Here is a 15,208-nt window from a genome sequence, read left to right on the forward strand (position 1 = left end):
TCAAGCAGATTCACCGAGGCGGCGCGTGCTACTCGAAAGGGTGAGGTTGTTGCTGCTGAGGTTGCCAATCCCCCCCACTAAGCATGCTCGCTCCTCGGAGGAAGTGATTGTACTTTTTCCTTCCCCTTCCTAACCTATGGCCGAGAAACTGATATCCCTTCAACCTGAATCTTTGGTCCCGAGTGCCTCTGTTCCTGCTTCAGCCTATGTGCTCCCTACTGATGCCCTTTCTTCCTCTACTCTTATGAACGTCGAGTCTTTCTAGTCTGCCGGCATTCAATGTTTAGCCTTAGCGCTAAACATGACACCTTTTCTCCTTTATGACCTTTTCCTAGGTCTACTGTTGATCAAGAATGCCCTGCGGCCTGCAGATCGTCGTCACTTGAATGAGATTGAGACGGACGAGTTGTTTATTAATGTTATTCATTCTACGCTGGAGGGTACCCTTTGCACCTACATGGCCAAGGAGCATTTTAGAATCTTAAGGTGAGAATTTGGTACAAATGAGATGCACAGGGAGCTTTTCCCTGGGTGATCTTGACGCGGCCTGTGCTTCTAAATTGGTCCTTGAGAGTCAGGCTAAATCTGCCAAGGATCAAGTTGCCTTATTGCAACACCAGGTCTTGGAGCTGCAAGCTCAAGTGGAGGAGGCCTGGGCTGCCTCCAATAGGGTAGCCGAGCTCGAGGTGGAACTCCAGGAGACAGTAGCCCAGGGCGGGGAGATGTTTGTCCAAGGTCAGGATTCCATGAAGAAGGAGCTGATGAAACATTTTCCTTTTGAGGATTTCTCTTGGATAGATGACATCCTCCCTTAGAAAGAAAATGAGGGTGGAAGGGAGCGTGTTGAGAATACTCCCCTTGAGGATGGGCGTGATGAAGATGTACCCTCTGATTGGGTTTCTCCTATTGAAACTATCAATGTAATGGAGACTCGAGTAGATGAGGCTGATGACCCCGTCCTTTTGTAATCTTCTCATATATATATTTAATGAGAATGTTCCCTTTGTTTGGCATTTATTTTTTCTGCATATAGTATTATCTTGAGGAAAAAGGTTTGCTCATGTGGCTAACGCTTGTTTATGATGCCTAGTCGCTGATCCATTTTGGGGTCATGAAATAAGAAATTTGGTGAATTTCTAGAGTGGAGTTGATGCCTCGACCATGAGGTATGGCGAATGCCTCCCTTATGGTTATAAGTTGTTGACTCGCGGTTGTCGAAACCGGTCAAAAATAACCTTTCTGGTTATCAACAATTTTACAACTGTAAATAGTAGTGAAATGATTGAATCCACAGGGAACTGAGAACTTACCTATTTTCCTTATCAAGACCAAAAGAATTAACTGAAACAAAAATAAAGTGAAAGAGAAATAAACTGAAACGAGATAAACGGAAAGCAAAACAAACTGAAAGCGAAATAAACTGAAAGAGAAATAAACGGAAAGCAAAATAAACTGAAAGCGAAATAAACTGAAAGCAAAATAAACTAAAAGCAAATAATAAAAATAAAGAGAAATCAATAATAAGAAAGATCTAATTGAAAAATTGGATCCACTCAGTTGTTGGGATTGATCATTGAAACTTATGTTGTTTTGATTGATTCAATAGATTAGTTATGGAGATAGAAAACGCTTCTCACCACCATGTCTCTCCTTATGATTAAACCAATGAGGAAACATCCTCTAATTAATTACTAATTAACAAATTGTCAAGGAACGTCCTTGGGCCTTAGGCATCAAACAATTGTTAACTGCATGAAGAAAGAGAGAGATCCAATCCTAGCTACTCAAACGCATAAAATGTTGCTAGATCATACAATTTCCTTAGTTTTCACACCAAGTGTTCTTATGTTTGAATAATCCAAGCAATTACGGACTTAAAATTATCCAAACTAACAATATATTACATTGCAATCAATAATCAAGTGGCCAATTTGATCAAAATAACAAACCAATAATAGAATCAAGCATGAACTGTATGAATGTTGAATAACCAAAAGACAAACAATGTGTGTTCAGATCTCACAATCCATAAAACAACCAAAGTTTCAACCAATCTTCAACTAGAATAAAAGGTTTCAACCACTCATGGCTGAACCAAAACCAAAAAATAAAGAAAGGAAGAAGAAGAGATGGTATCACTTGCAATCCCATAGGTGTGTCCAAGGTGGTGTGTAAAAATTGTGGGGAGGCTCCTTATGTGTCTTTTTATAGTTGAAAGTGTTGCCCTAGGTCCTTACATGTTGCCCTTGCTGCCCAAGAGGTCCTTGCTGCCCAAGTTGTGTCTGAAAAGGAAAGATTCGCGTTCCAAAATTATTCAGAAGGAAAGAGGCGTGCGCTTGCTCTTCAGATGGAAAGTGGCGCGCGGAATGGACTGCAGAAGGAAGGTGGCGCGCGATCATTGAATGCAGAATGGAAAGTGAATCTATCTAGTCTTTCCTTTTTAGGTGGAACCTTCGTTTGAATTTTGAATGCTGAACGCAGAAGAGGCAAGTGCATCTCCATGAAATCTTGCTGCCTAAATAGGAATATATGACTGCTGCAGTGTGTGCACATCTTTGAATAAGGAAAGAAAGATCTACGATTTGAATTTTAAATAATCTTCTGACTGAGCTTTCCTTATTTGCTTTTGCTTCTGCACTTTCCTTATTTGAAAACTTTCCTTTTTTGGCACTTTCCATATTTGGCACTTTTTGGCAGTTTTAAGAGCATTTTCACCAGATTGTCTCTTTACACCTAATATCTGCAAAACATGATTAAAACCACAAAATTAGGCAAAAATGGTGTAAATAAACATCAAGAATATAATGATAAAGTGGACTAAAATACAAAATCATTTACATCTTGAAGCTACATGTCGTCCTAAAAATGGCTAGATGACTTTGAGGGTCTGTCGTTCCGTTATATTTTTCTAAAATGCGCAACTTGAACTTGGCAGAAAAGGTTTTCGCTAGTATTTCTTTCAAAAGAGGTGAAACACCATCTAAACTGAAGTCCTCTCTCTTTGGTATCTTTGTATGGCCCATACTAGTTTCCAATCCACTCCTTTAGGAGTCCCTTTAATTCATCTTTACATTCAGACTTATCTTTATGCCCCAATTTGGCCACTTCCGTCTGGGCCCTTGGAGTGTCTACAGAGGTTTTGTCCCTTCTTCCAGGGTCTATCTTAGACACCTCTTCTGGAGCCTTATACTGCCCGAGAATGGCTTGCGACCTTTGGATATACTGGAGTACCTACTTATTGTTTAAATTATTAAGGTCTACTTCGTTGATCACTGGAGTTATGTTCTCCCGGTTATCTAAGACGGAGGAAACAATGACTCCTTTGTTAGTAGAGATATTGTCAGCAGCTGTAGGGCTTCCGGCCATCTTGAGTGAAGGAAGATGATAGGGAACTGGTCTTGATCCAAAAAAATAAGGTTTAGTGGATCTCTCAGCAGCGGAACCAAATGATGTAGCTGAGATTAAATTAATGATGTGGTCGAAACAACACTATGATATGATTAGCTAGAACTTGCAAGAGAGGAAATGTGAAGTAGTGATAGGTGCCCATGACTGTCACTCCGACGCTAAAGTCAATATTTTGAAGGACGGAGAGAATAAAATAAATTACTGAGAGCTCGAGTGATCTTAGAAATAGCGTATTTTTGCCTGTGAGGTCCTTTCCCTTTTATACTGCAAGAAGACGGAGATAAATATAGTGTTTTCTGGAAATCCAGTGATGATGTAGCTGGCTATTTCGATAATGGACATTGTCAGCTAATACATTGGTAATTTCGCGATCCCTGGTGAAACGGGAATGTGTCTGATAACGGTAACTATATACCAAGACTCGATCTATTAGAGGCGAGTCTTAATGATAATCCGTGTGTCAGAGCATCCGGATCTCCCTTTTCTGTGGTGGGACCGCACTTTCCACCGGTCCAATTATTATCGCATGACCTATTGATTGTGGTGACAACTCATAGATTTCAACCATAATCTTATGCACAAAGAGTATGTCTGATTGAAGTTGCTTTTTAAAAAAAAAAAAATTTCTTAAATATTTTATTTAAAATTTTTTAAAATTTAAAAGTATTTTATTTGTAAACATACAAAAATAATAACGAGTACAAATAATAATATCAGAAAGGATGTGGTTGATCCAGAAGCAAGAAGAGACCAGAAGGTCCGCCATGAGGCAGCAGAGCCAACCTCACAGGATATGCAGCTCCTTCTTCAATAGAAAACATGCCCCTATTGCAAGTCATATCTGTTTTCACATAGCCAGGACACACGCAGTTGATGGAGAAATTGGGGTAATTCTTGGCTAGAATCCTTGTGTGAGCATTCAGGGCTGCTTTTGAGACTGTATAGGCTGACAGAAAAGTAGGCCATCCTTTGGTTTCTAAAGAATCCTCCTTGAAATCTCTCAGGAATGTGCTCAACACCTCATGTATTCTCTCCTCTGAAAGCTCATCAGCATTGCTTAGCAATCCTTTAGCCCATTCATTGGGTATAAACTGAAAAGATAAATAACAATTATCATGTACTACTTCAGCTAACTTCTTGTTTCTAGCTAATTTTGTGAGTTTTTGTACCTTTAATGTTCCCATGGTGGAAGAAACGTTCACAATCCTTGGAGAGTCGGATAGCTGGAGCAGGGAGATAAGAGCTTCAGCTGTACTTTTCGCGCCGTAGTAGTTTATGTTCAAGCATTCTTCTGCTAGTTCATAGTTCTGAATCAATGCTTTACTCCAAACCTTCAGAATATCTTCCTGCATAAATGACAAACAACTTGAGTTAACTAGTTTTACTTCAAATCCTTTGGCTAAATCCTATGAGAACTTACCTCGGTCGCAGAAGAAACATTCTGAGTTTCTAGTGACTTGGAGTCTATAGTTGTTCCTCCAACTCCTGCATTGTTCACCTGCATTGTTCACCATCAATAACAATAACTTTAAGAGAAAACAATCCGATCAAGATGAAGATATACCAATATATCAAGTTTTCCAAATCGGGTTTTGATGAATTCTGCCAGAGATGCAATGCTAGCAGGGTCTGTAACATCAAGCTGATGGAAAACTACATGATTAGAGAGGCCAAATCCTTTGAGTTTTTCAACAGCTTCAAGACCTCTGTTTTCGTCTCTGGCTGTTAACACCACCATGATTCCATTTGATGCCAAGAGTTTTACTATTCCCCATCCAAGCCCTTTGTTTGCCCCTGTAACAACTGCATACCTGACAAAAACGACAACAATATCAGAAGAGAGTGATGGAAAGTTCTGGAAATCACAGTGGAAGCAACTGATTGCTACCTTCTAGTTGATTCTGCCATAGATGATAAGAAATCGAGATATGAGCACCAGGACACTAGGACCTCTTTTTATATTACCGGGTACTTGGCACAGTTCTGTACATTAGCTTCGGCTCAAGTCCAAGGAGCTTGTCCTAAACAAACTTGGAAAATAACGCATAAAATTACTGTTATCTGCAGATAGATCACCAAAATTGTTTGTTTCTTTGTTTTTCGTTGTTAGAATTTAAGATTCTGAATAATCCGAGAAGTTCCAGACAGTTTCCAGGCTAGTGTCCATGATATAACCTCCAAAATCCAAATCCAATGCCATTGACGATATTTCCTGAATCACTTTCAATTGCTGAAGTAAACCCATCGTTGTAGACGGAGACTTGGTGAAGTTTCCAAGAAATGGAGATAAATATAATAATTGATTTTATTGTCAGATTTGTATGTCAAGTTTCCAGTCTTTGCAGATTAACAAACTCCCCCCTTTCATTCACCAAGGTTTTTTAATTAATCAAGTAAATTAATGATTTTGTAGAAACAAATGAGCAGTTAGTGGGGGCCACCAGGCCGGCTCCAATTCCGACCATGGCCGGCTCTATAAAATGTAGCCTCTCTTCACTTTTATCCAAATATACCATAAAACTCTGATATGCTTCAATGAAAAGAAAGAACAGAGTATCTTATAGAGAGGACCTGCTTTGTTCATATGCAGGGATAATTTCTATGAACAAATGGTTTATTTCGGATATCTCATACTTGAAACATAAAATACATGAAAATTTAGAAATTCAATACTCAACTTCAGTTACATTTATTCATTTTCATTCAAAAACATACCAGATCTTTCCCATTGAAAAAAAAGCCAGAAGGCCCATCCTTACTCAGCAGAGCTACTCTCACAACATGTTCAGCTCCTTCAGTTGCAGTGAAGAGGCCAACATTGATAGTTATGTCAGTCTTGCAAAATCCAGGACAGACAGAATTGACACGAAAACTTGGATACCTTTTGGCCAGAATCCTCGTGTAGGCATTCATGGCTGCCTTTGCAACAGAATAGGCAGAGATATGAGTAGGCCAGCCTTTGGTTTCTAGCAACCCATCTTTGAAATCTTTCAGAAACTGGTTCACAACCGCATCCACTGTGTCTTCAGTAAGGCTTTCAACATCATTCAACAATCCTTTTGCCCATTCACTGGGTATATTCTACACCAAACCATAATTTTCTATGATAAATGAATTCCATATTTTTAGAACAGAAGATTCAAGAAAATATCATTTTATTTGAAAAGGGGGGGGGGGGGGGGGGGGTTTGGTACCTGCAACCATCCCAACATTGAAGAAACATTCACAATCCTTGCAGAGTCAGATAGCAGCAGAAGAGGAGCAAGTGCTTCAACCATAGTCCTTGCACCATAGTAGTTTGTTTTCAGGCATTCTTCTGCCAATTCAAAACTCTGTGATTGTATTTCTTTCCAAGGGACTTGTTTTCCATCTGGCTGCATCAGTAGGCATAATGAATATTTCCATATTCTAAGAGTGAACTAAATGCCTAATCCCTACATGCTTACTGATATTTTTTCTGGAACGAGGATGGAAACTCAGTGAGGTACTCAAGAGCATATAAGGGTGTGATTATAGAAACAAGATGATTTATAAAAACTTTACCCAACCACCGCTCAGCTCGAAAGCTCTTTGAAAAGCATCAGATTCTAGTGCAACTCCAGAAATCCCAGCATTGTTCACCTGCAGAAGGTTTCAAATTTTCTCAATTGATGGCCATAAACGAGTAAAGGAAAGACAACATAGGATGTTCTTGGAAAAAAAATATTAAAAGGAATACCAAAATATCAAGCTTTCCAAACTGGGTTTTGACAAAATCTGCTAGAGAAGCAACGCTGTCAGGATCTACCACATCAAGCTGGTGGAAAATCACAAGTTCATCAGAGAAACCAGAATGCTTAAGCTTTGCAACAGCTTCCATGCCCCGGTTCTCATCTCTGGCTGTCAACACAACTACAATCCCATTAGAAGCCAACTGCCTACATATTTCAAAACCTATACCCTTGTTCGCCCCAGTAACAACTGCATACCTGAAAGAGGAAGGAGAGGGGAAGAAGCAGTTTTAGTGTATAAAAAGAGCTGAAAGAAAGCCATGAAAGACGAATTGTACCTCTTTGCAGTAGCTGCAGTGGTAGACACTTGTGCCATGATTTGTTATCGATGGAAACTGCCATAATCGGGAAGCTAGCAATACATAAGACCCGTGAAAATCTTATCTAAAATATGATGCGACAGCATATTATTGAAATAGGATAAATTATTATGGTATCACTTAGTTTACTCTTTAATTAATTAAAATATCTATATAATAAATACTTTTATATTTTTTATTTTGTTAATTAAAAAAATATATGTTAATTTTTATTTATTTTACTGTTATTTTATTAGTTAAAATTAAAAATAAATTGATTAAAATTATTTAAAATAAATTCAATTATAAAAATAAATAAATAAAAATTAATGAATATTTTTTTAATTAATAAAATAAAAATATTTTAATATTTTAATATAATTTAATTATAGGAGTATTTAATTAATTAGGGCCAGCTATACGATACGACAATAATTATTCCTATTGAAATTTTAACTTTTCCCAATTTTTCGATTTTATAAGGAAGTTGTGGAAGCCACGGGGTTTGGACCAGCGATGGCTTTGATCAGGTGGGCATAGCATGGTGGCGGCCGTGGCAGAAAATTTGCCAAATCCCAATACCCTTTGTTTGTCTTCTTCCTGTCCAACAAACATTAAAGAAGAGATCAACAAGATATTTTCAAATACTCTGCTGCTAATACGTATTAATTTCAAATGATTAATTTGTTGTAAATTAATAAAAAGGATAATGAGATAAAAAAAAAAGAAGATAATTTCAACTACTCAGCTGCTAATTCAGGTGGTTCATTGGGCTGGGAAGGGCACGTCTGCTACATTAAGTGATAAAATTGTCTCTGTTATTGAAGGCACGTACCGGATCTCTTATTTTAGACCGTGTGATGTAATGTTAGCAGTTGCTTCTTTCTTTAGTATCATGTGGTAAGAGTAATTTTGACAGTTAAGGTATCAAGTGAACTTGGCTCAATGTTGTGTTTCTGTTAGTTCTAGGACAAAGAAGTGAAGAGAAAAAATCTAATTCATTACTGTAACATTACAAATATTTAAACAAATGTAAAAAATTACTAGTCACATATTAAAATACTGTAGCAGCAGTGACTTTTCCATACTTAACTAGTATACTTTCACCTAAACAACACTTAGATCATACTTCACCATACCATATTAAGATTACAAGTAAAACAAAGATAATAAACCAAAAAAGAAATGATATAATTTTCTGATATTTGCAACAGCAAAAATGTCACTACCATCTTCACTCTTCCTTGACATTTTTGCTGGAAACACCAAGGCTCTTCCTCAATGTTTCAAATCTGATTTTAGGCAATCCTTTGGTTAAGAGATCAGCAACTTGTACTTCAGAATCACAGTGAATGAGCTTCACTTTTTCTTCTTTCTCTGCTTCTCTAATAAAATGAAATTTGATCTTGATATGTTTAGTTCTACCATTAAAAACTGGATTTTTTGCCAGTGCTATAGCTGACTGATTATCATAGAAGATCACAGTAGCTTCCCTTTATTCCTGCTTCAAATCTTTCATAATCTTTCTAAGCCAAATGGCCTGATTCACAACAGCAGCAGCAGAAATGTATTCTGCTTCTGCTGTAGACTGAGCTACCACTTCCTGCGTTCTTGAACTATAGCTAACAGCTCCTGAACCAATAGAGAACATGAATCCTAAGGTGCTCTTCATGTCATCAACTGAGCCTCTCCAATCATTGTCTGTATACCCAATAAGCTTCACTTCTTGACCAGCCTTGAACCAAATGCCCAAATTACTGGTTCCCTTCACATACTTGAGAACTCTTTTGCAGCCTTGAAGTGCCTTTGGCTAGGATTATGCATGAACCTAGATAATAGGCTGGTCACAGACATAATATCAGGTCCGGAAGCTGCTAAATACAATAGACATCCAATTACACTTCTGTAAATTCCTGAATCTATTTTTTCTGAATCATCTTCCTTGCTCAATTTCTCATTTTGGGCCAAAGGAGTGTTGATACTACTACAATTTTCTATCCCAAACTTCTTAAGTACTTCATTTGCATATTTTTCTTGACAAATGAAGGTTCCATGACTTGTTTGATGAACCTCCAATCCAAGGAAGAAGGTCATTTCTCCAAGATCAATCATCTCAAATACAGACTGCATTTCATTCTTGAATTGTTGTGCCAACTCATTGCTACTTCATGTGATCAAAAGGTCACCCACATACAAGGAAACAATTAGCAAATCTTCATTCTTAGCTTTAACATACAAAGTAGCTTCACTAGGACTTCTTGTAAAACCCAATTTCAACAAATGATAATCCATTTTGTTGTACCAGGCTCTAGGGGCCTGTTTCAACCCATATAAAGCTTTCTTGAGGAAGAAAACTTTATCTTCTTGTCCCTTCTTAATGAAACCAGGTGGTTGCTCTACAAAAATCTCCTCTTGTAGATGACTATTTAAAAATGCAGATTTCACATCAAGCTGATAAATCTTCCAACATTTTTCAGTAGCCAAGGCAATGAGAAGCCTTATTGTATCATACCTTGCTACTGGAGTAAAGGTATTTGTGTAATCCACTCCAAACTGTTGTGAATAGCCTTTCACAACTAATCTTGCTTTGTGCTTATTTATAGAACTATCTAAATTGAGTTTGGTTCTATAAACCCACTTTACACCAATTACCTTCTTGTTTCTTGGTCTGTCAACCAAGTTTCACGTTTCATTTTTATTAATCATTTTCAGCTTCCCTTGCATTGTATTCATCCAATTTGGAGATTGCATTGCCTCTTCTAGACTTGTTGGCTCCAACAAGGCTATATTAGACCTCTCATAAATTTCTTCTAGAGACCTGGTACCTCTGACTGCAAAATCTGAATCTGTGTCACTTCCATAATCTACATCTTCTTGTTCATAAGCTGGTTCTTAATTAAGAGAATCAACTCTCTGAATTTGATTATTGTTCATAAGTTCCACTTATGCCTTTTCCCAATCCCAGTAAGCTTTTTCATCCACTTTCAGATCTCTACAAACTATTACACTCTTTGTCTCCATGTTGAACACCCTATATCCTTTTACATTGCTGCCATAGCCTAGAAAAATCCCAACCTGAGACTTATGATCCAACTTATCTCTTTTCACAGCTGGAATATGAGCATAGCATATGCTCCCAAAGACTTTTAAATGTTCAATGCAAGGTTTAACTCCAAACCAGGCTTCAAAAGGAGTTTGTTCTTTTAAAGCCTTCGTTGGTAGTCTATTCAATAGATAGACTGATGTATTTACTGCCTCAGCCCAGAATTTTTTTGGTAATTTTTTCTCAAACATTAAGCATCTAGCCATCTCAATAACAGTTCTGTTTTTTCTCTCACTTACTCCATTCTACTGTGAAGTGTAACTAGTTGTAAATTGATGCTGAATTCCTACCTCTTCACAAACCTTACTGAAATTCTTGTTAGTATACTCAGTTCCATTATCAGTTCTGAGTATTTTGATTTTTGAGTTGCATTGATTCTCAGCTGCAGCTTTGAACTTTTGAAACATCCGTAGCACTTCTGATTTTTATTGCAAGAAATACACCTAACAAAACCTGGAAAAATCATCAATAAAAAGGACAAAGTACTTGCTCCCATTGAGTGAAGGAGAACTCATGGGACCACAAACATCACTGTGAACAAGTTACAACTTCTCTATTGCCCTCCATGATTGATTAATAGGAAAAGGAATTCTGGTTTGCTTTCCAAATTGACACACATCACACACTTCAATTGTGGAAAGCACAACAGGCATGTTTTAAACTAAACACTTATCATACATGTGTTTAAGTGCATGAAAGTTAAAGTGTCCAAATCTTCTATGCCAAAGTGTAGACTCATCAACAGAACTAGAGAATGCATGTGCATTTAACTTATTCCACCTTAAGGAAAAGCTTCTATCTTTCATTTTAACTCGCATCAATTCATTTCCAGCAGGATTCATGATTGTGCATGTCTTATTTTTGAACAATAAGGAATATTATTTCTTAAGCATCTGACCAACACTCAGTAAATTCTGATTTATATCAGGTACATACAAGACTTCAGAAATTAGTTTTGTACCTGTTGGAGTTTTAACTGAGATTTCACCTTTGCCCTTGACTTTCAGAAATTCTCCACTTCCTATCTTTACTGTAGAATTGTAGGACTTGTCAAGCTTCTTGAACGTCGCAATCTCAGATGTCATATGATGAGTGCAACTACTGTCAATGAGCCAGGAATCACTGCTGGTTCCGGCTGCACAACAAGTTGCAACAAAGAGCTTTGCCTCATCTTGCTCTGGACTTTCTACAGTTTGAGCTTGATATTCTTCTTGACTTGGCTTGGACTTGCAAACTTTTTCAATGTGTCCAAATTTTTTGCAAGACCTGCATTGAACACCAGGTTTGTACCATCAAAATTTCTCCAAATGATTAGTTTGTTTGCAATTTGGACATGGAGGAAACTTCCCTTTCCTTTCTGCATTCTTGCTGCTGTCACCTTCTTTTTTATTCCTTATATCATTAAACTTTTTTCCTTTTGAGTTGAACTGAACTTTCTCTTTGCTTTTCATAACAAGAGCTGCCTCAGTATTGTCTTCCTGCCTCAAATTCCTTCTTTGTTGTGTTGCTTGTAGTGCATTAACAAGCTCTGCTAGTGAAATTTGTGAAAGATCCTTTGAGTCTTCAAGGGATGAAATTTTGGCTTCAAACTTCTCAGGAAGACTTACAAGAACCTTCTCTATAACTATATTGTTTGGAAGATCTTCACCAAGGACCCTGATCTGGTTCACAACCCTCAAAACTTTGTTAGAGAATTCCTTCACATTCTCTGTTTCTTTCATCTTCAAAGCTTCAAACTCTCTTCTTAGGTTCAAGACCTGCATTTGTCTTGTTTTTTCACTACCTTGAAACTCCTCTTTAAGTCTGTCCCAAGCTTCTTTTCCTATTTCACATGCCATAATGCATGTGAATATTGACTCAGACACAACTAAATGTATATAAGAGAGTGCTTTGAATTTCTTTGCCACTTCTTCAGCGTGGTGCTTCATTTGTGTGACTGTGGGATTGGTCCTCAATGGAAGAGGATCAGCTCCTGTTTCTACTGCTTCCCATAAATCTAAGCCTTTCAACAAGGCTTTCATTCTCACAGCCCAAAGTTGATAGTTGTCACCATTGAAGACTGGTGGTGAAAGTGCTCCAGCATTGCTTGAAGCCATTTTCTGTTTAAAACAGGTTTTTTGGTGGGGTTTTCTCACTTGTTTTCTCTCAATTCCACTATCCCTCTAAGAACAAGAGAGCTCTGATACCATTTGTTAATTTTAGGATAAAGAAGTAAAGATAAAAAAATCTAATTCATTACTGTAACATTACAGATATTTAAGCAAATGTAAAAGACTGCTAATCACATGTTAAAATACTGTAGCAACAATAACTTTCCCATACTTAGCTAGTATATTTTCACCTAAACAACACTTAGGCCATACTTCACCATACCATACTAAATTTACAAGTAAAGCAAAGATAATAAATCAAAAAAGAAAGGACATAATTTTCTGATATTTGCAGCAGCAAAAATGTTACTGTCATCTTCAGTTTCATGCCTAAACCCTCTACTGTCTGATTGGTGGCTTCAACTTTGTCTTTTTATGGATATGGTTCCAACTTCCATCTGTTAGTGTTGCGGACCATAAAGATAAATGTGGATGCATTTTTTGATCAGATAAGTTGCGTAGCTGGTGCTGGTCTTATCGCTCGTAATGGTTTGATGATTGTGCTTTCCTTTCATCTTAGGCTTTCTCCCTGGTAAGCCAAAGGTCTTGCGCTTTGATTAGCTATTGGTTTTGCTATTTGTCTAAGCTTTTCAGATGTAGTTTTTGAATCTTATTGTTAACAATAAACAATAAATATAACAACGAACTTTGAACGTTAAGGATAAGTTTTAAATTAGGAAATCTATATATGTAACAATATCTAAATAAGTTTGCCTAAACATGACAAGTGGTACTTTTTTAAATCCTTTTCTTATTTGTCCATTTTACTATGTTTCATTATTATCATTAATTTTTGTAGCCTTTTTTTTTTAAATGTGATTTAGTTAATGATGTAATTTTTTTTCCCAATTATATGCCACTTTGTAAACACTATTATAAGTTAATGGCTTAATATACATATCTACAATAAAAACATTATTAATAAGCAATGCCCTGCAACGTTTTTTTAATATTATAAAACAAATTTTCGAGATATATATATATAGTTATCTTCTGTCTATATCCTTCTCTTTCTCTGTTTTTTTTTTTTTCCTCTTTTTCTCATTTCTCTCTTAATTCTCTCTCTTTCTTGCTGCCAAGACACCCTTGTTGAGTCACCAGAATCATGGGCTTCACAAATAATTGGGCTCTCCAGGTCGAAGAACCCGGACTGAGAAAGGTCTCAAAGAGCTTAAATCCTGTCCGCCAGCAAAATAACTTCGCAAACTAGAGCGAAAGAACGCAAAGAACGAAGGCTGCTTCACACTTGAGTTGGTTGTCGGAATCAAAGTCCTGCCTAGTCTTGAACTAAACTGATCCACTTCTCTAGAGTTGCACCGTCTTCTTCGTTGTTATTCTTACACCTTCTTTTAAAGTCTCTTCATATCGTCTGTTCCTTTTTTCTTTTTTTTTTTTAACTTTCAAGAAAAGAATACGAGTATCATATTAAATTTAAGGATAAACTGCAATTTAGTCTTTCTAGTTTAGTGAAATATAATTTTTCGTCCCTCTGTTTTAAAAAAACCTTCAATTTAGTCACTGTGATTTTTAAAAACTATGTCATTAGTCCCTTCCGTTAGATTTTCAATCAAATTACCATTAATTTTAATTAAAAGACTAAAATACCCATAACAGCTTCTTCACTCCTGACCTTACCTACTTCCTCCCAAATGACCACTTCGGCATTCAGGTCCACCACCAAGCGAACCCCATTGCAAAACCCTCTTCTTCCAATCGATTGTTTTCTGCTTGTGTTTTTAATTCTCCACGTGTCAATATCTAGTGTACTTTGGGGCATTGTAGAAGAGTTATGTCGTGGAGGAGAGCGACAAGAAAATTGAGGATAAGGAATGTCCACAAAGCCTGAAGAGGAAGAAGAGGAGATGGTGATAGTTTTCTTAGCTTGGGATTGGTGTGTGCTTGCTTGTTTTGATTGTTTAGTTTTGGGTATACATGATATTTTACAGCTACTTTTTACATCAAAATGAAGAAACTCAATGCTGCCATCCGGAATGCCAATGCTGCTCTTGAAGTTGCTGCTTTCATTAGCTTATTTGCACAGCTGCTTGCATGAAATCAAACACAGAAGGAGGAGGAGGAGGAGGAGGAGGAGGAGGTCGGGAAGAAGGAGATCGGGAAGAAGAAGAAGAAGAAGAAGAAGGAGAAGAAGGAGATTGGGAAGAAGAAGAAGGAGATCGGAAAAGAGAAGAAGAAGAAGAAAAGAAGAGAAGAAGAAGAAGAAGAAGAAGGAGGAGATCGGGAAGGAGAAAAAGAAGAGGAAGGAGAGAGAATGGATATTTTAATCTTTTTAACTAAAACTAACGGTAATTTAACTGAAAATCTAACGGGAGGAATTAATGACATAGTTTTTAAAAATCACAGTGACTAAATTGAAGGTTTTTTAAAATAGAGGGATGAAAGGTTACATTTCACTAAATTAGAGGGACTAAATTGCAGTTTACCCTAAATTTAAATATTTATTTAGTAAACGAACGCCTC

The 15,208-nt window shown here is 37.1% G+C and overlaps 2 protein-coding genes across 2 annotated transcripts; both read right to left on the reverse strand.

Annotated features, from left to right (window-relative positions):
* Positions 1 to 4,022: 4,022 nt before the first annotated feature.
* LOC110615966 ((+)-neomenthol dehydrogenase) lies at positions 4,023 to 5,793 on the reverse strand. The gene is made up of 5 exons (XM_021758241.2): positions 5,297 to 5,793; positions 4,973 to 5,219; positions 4,829 to 4,906; positions 4,578 to 4,754; positions 4,023 to 4,499 (listed from the first exon to the last, which is right to left on the reverse strand). Exons 1-5 carry the CDS (start codon positions 5,314 to 5,316, stop codon positions 4,122 to 4,124), a joined length of 900 nt encoding a protein of 299 aa, XP_021613933.1. The 5' UTR covers positions 5,317 to 5,793; the 3' UTR covers positions 4,023 to 4,121.
* A 151-nt stretch (positions 5,794 to 5,944) lies between these two features.
* LOC110615965 ((+)-neomenthol dehydrogenase) lies at positions 5,945 to 7,587 on the reverse strand. The gene is made up of 5 exons (XM_021758239.2): positions 7,457 to 7,587; positions 7,127 to 7,376; positions 6,952 to 7,029; positions 6,603 to 6,782; positions 5,945 to 6,489 (listed from the first exon to the last, which is right to left on the reverse strand). The coding sequence occupies exons 1-5, from the start codon at positions 7,492 to 7,494 to the stop codon at positions 6,112 to 6,114; spliced, it is 924 nt and encodes a 307-aa protein (XP_021613931.1). The 5' UTR covers positions 7,495 to 7,587; the 3' UTR covers positions 5,945 to 6,111.
* Between the last annotated feature and the right edge of the window lie 7,621 nt (positions 7,588 to 15,208).

The sequence above is a fragment of the Manihot esculenta genome, chromosome 5, assembly GCF_001659605.2.
Source record: "Manihot esculenta cultivar AM560-2 chromosome 5, M.esculenta_v8, whole genome shotgun sequence".
Classification (NCBI taxonomy): domain Eukaryota; kingdom Viridiplantae; phylum Streptophyta; class Magnoliopsida; order Malpighiales; family Euphorbiaceae; genus Manihot; species Manihot esculenta.

Bases quoted from the DNA above. Each gene is read 5' to 3' on its own strand.
- LOC110615966 (XM_021758241.2), bottom strand. From the start codon at position 5,316: ATGGCAGAATCAACTAGAAG. The intron at 4,907-4,972 runs GTATATCTTCAT...TGAACAATGCAG, and splicing joins TTGGAAAACTTGATATATTG to GTGAACAATGCAGGAGTTGG. The intron at 4,755-4,828 runs GTAAGTTCTCAT...TCATTTATGCAG, and splicing joins ATGTTTCTTCTGCGACCGAG to GAAGATATTCTGAAGGTTTG.
- LOC110615965 (XM_021758239.2), bottom strand. From the start codon at position 7,494: ATGGCACAAGTGTCTACCACTGCAGCTACTGCAAAGAG. The intron at 6,783-6,951 runs GTAAAGTTTTTA...CTACTGATGCAG, and splicing joins TCGAGCTGAGCGGTGGTTGG to CCAGATGGAAAACAAGTCCC. The intron at 6,490-6,602 runs GTACCAAACCCC...GGTTTGGTGTAG, and splicing joins CAATGTTGGGATGGTTGCAG to AATATACCCAGTGAATGGGC.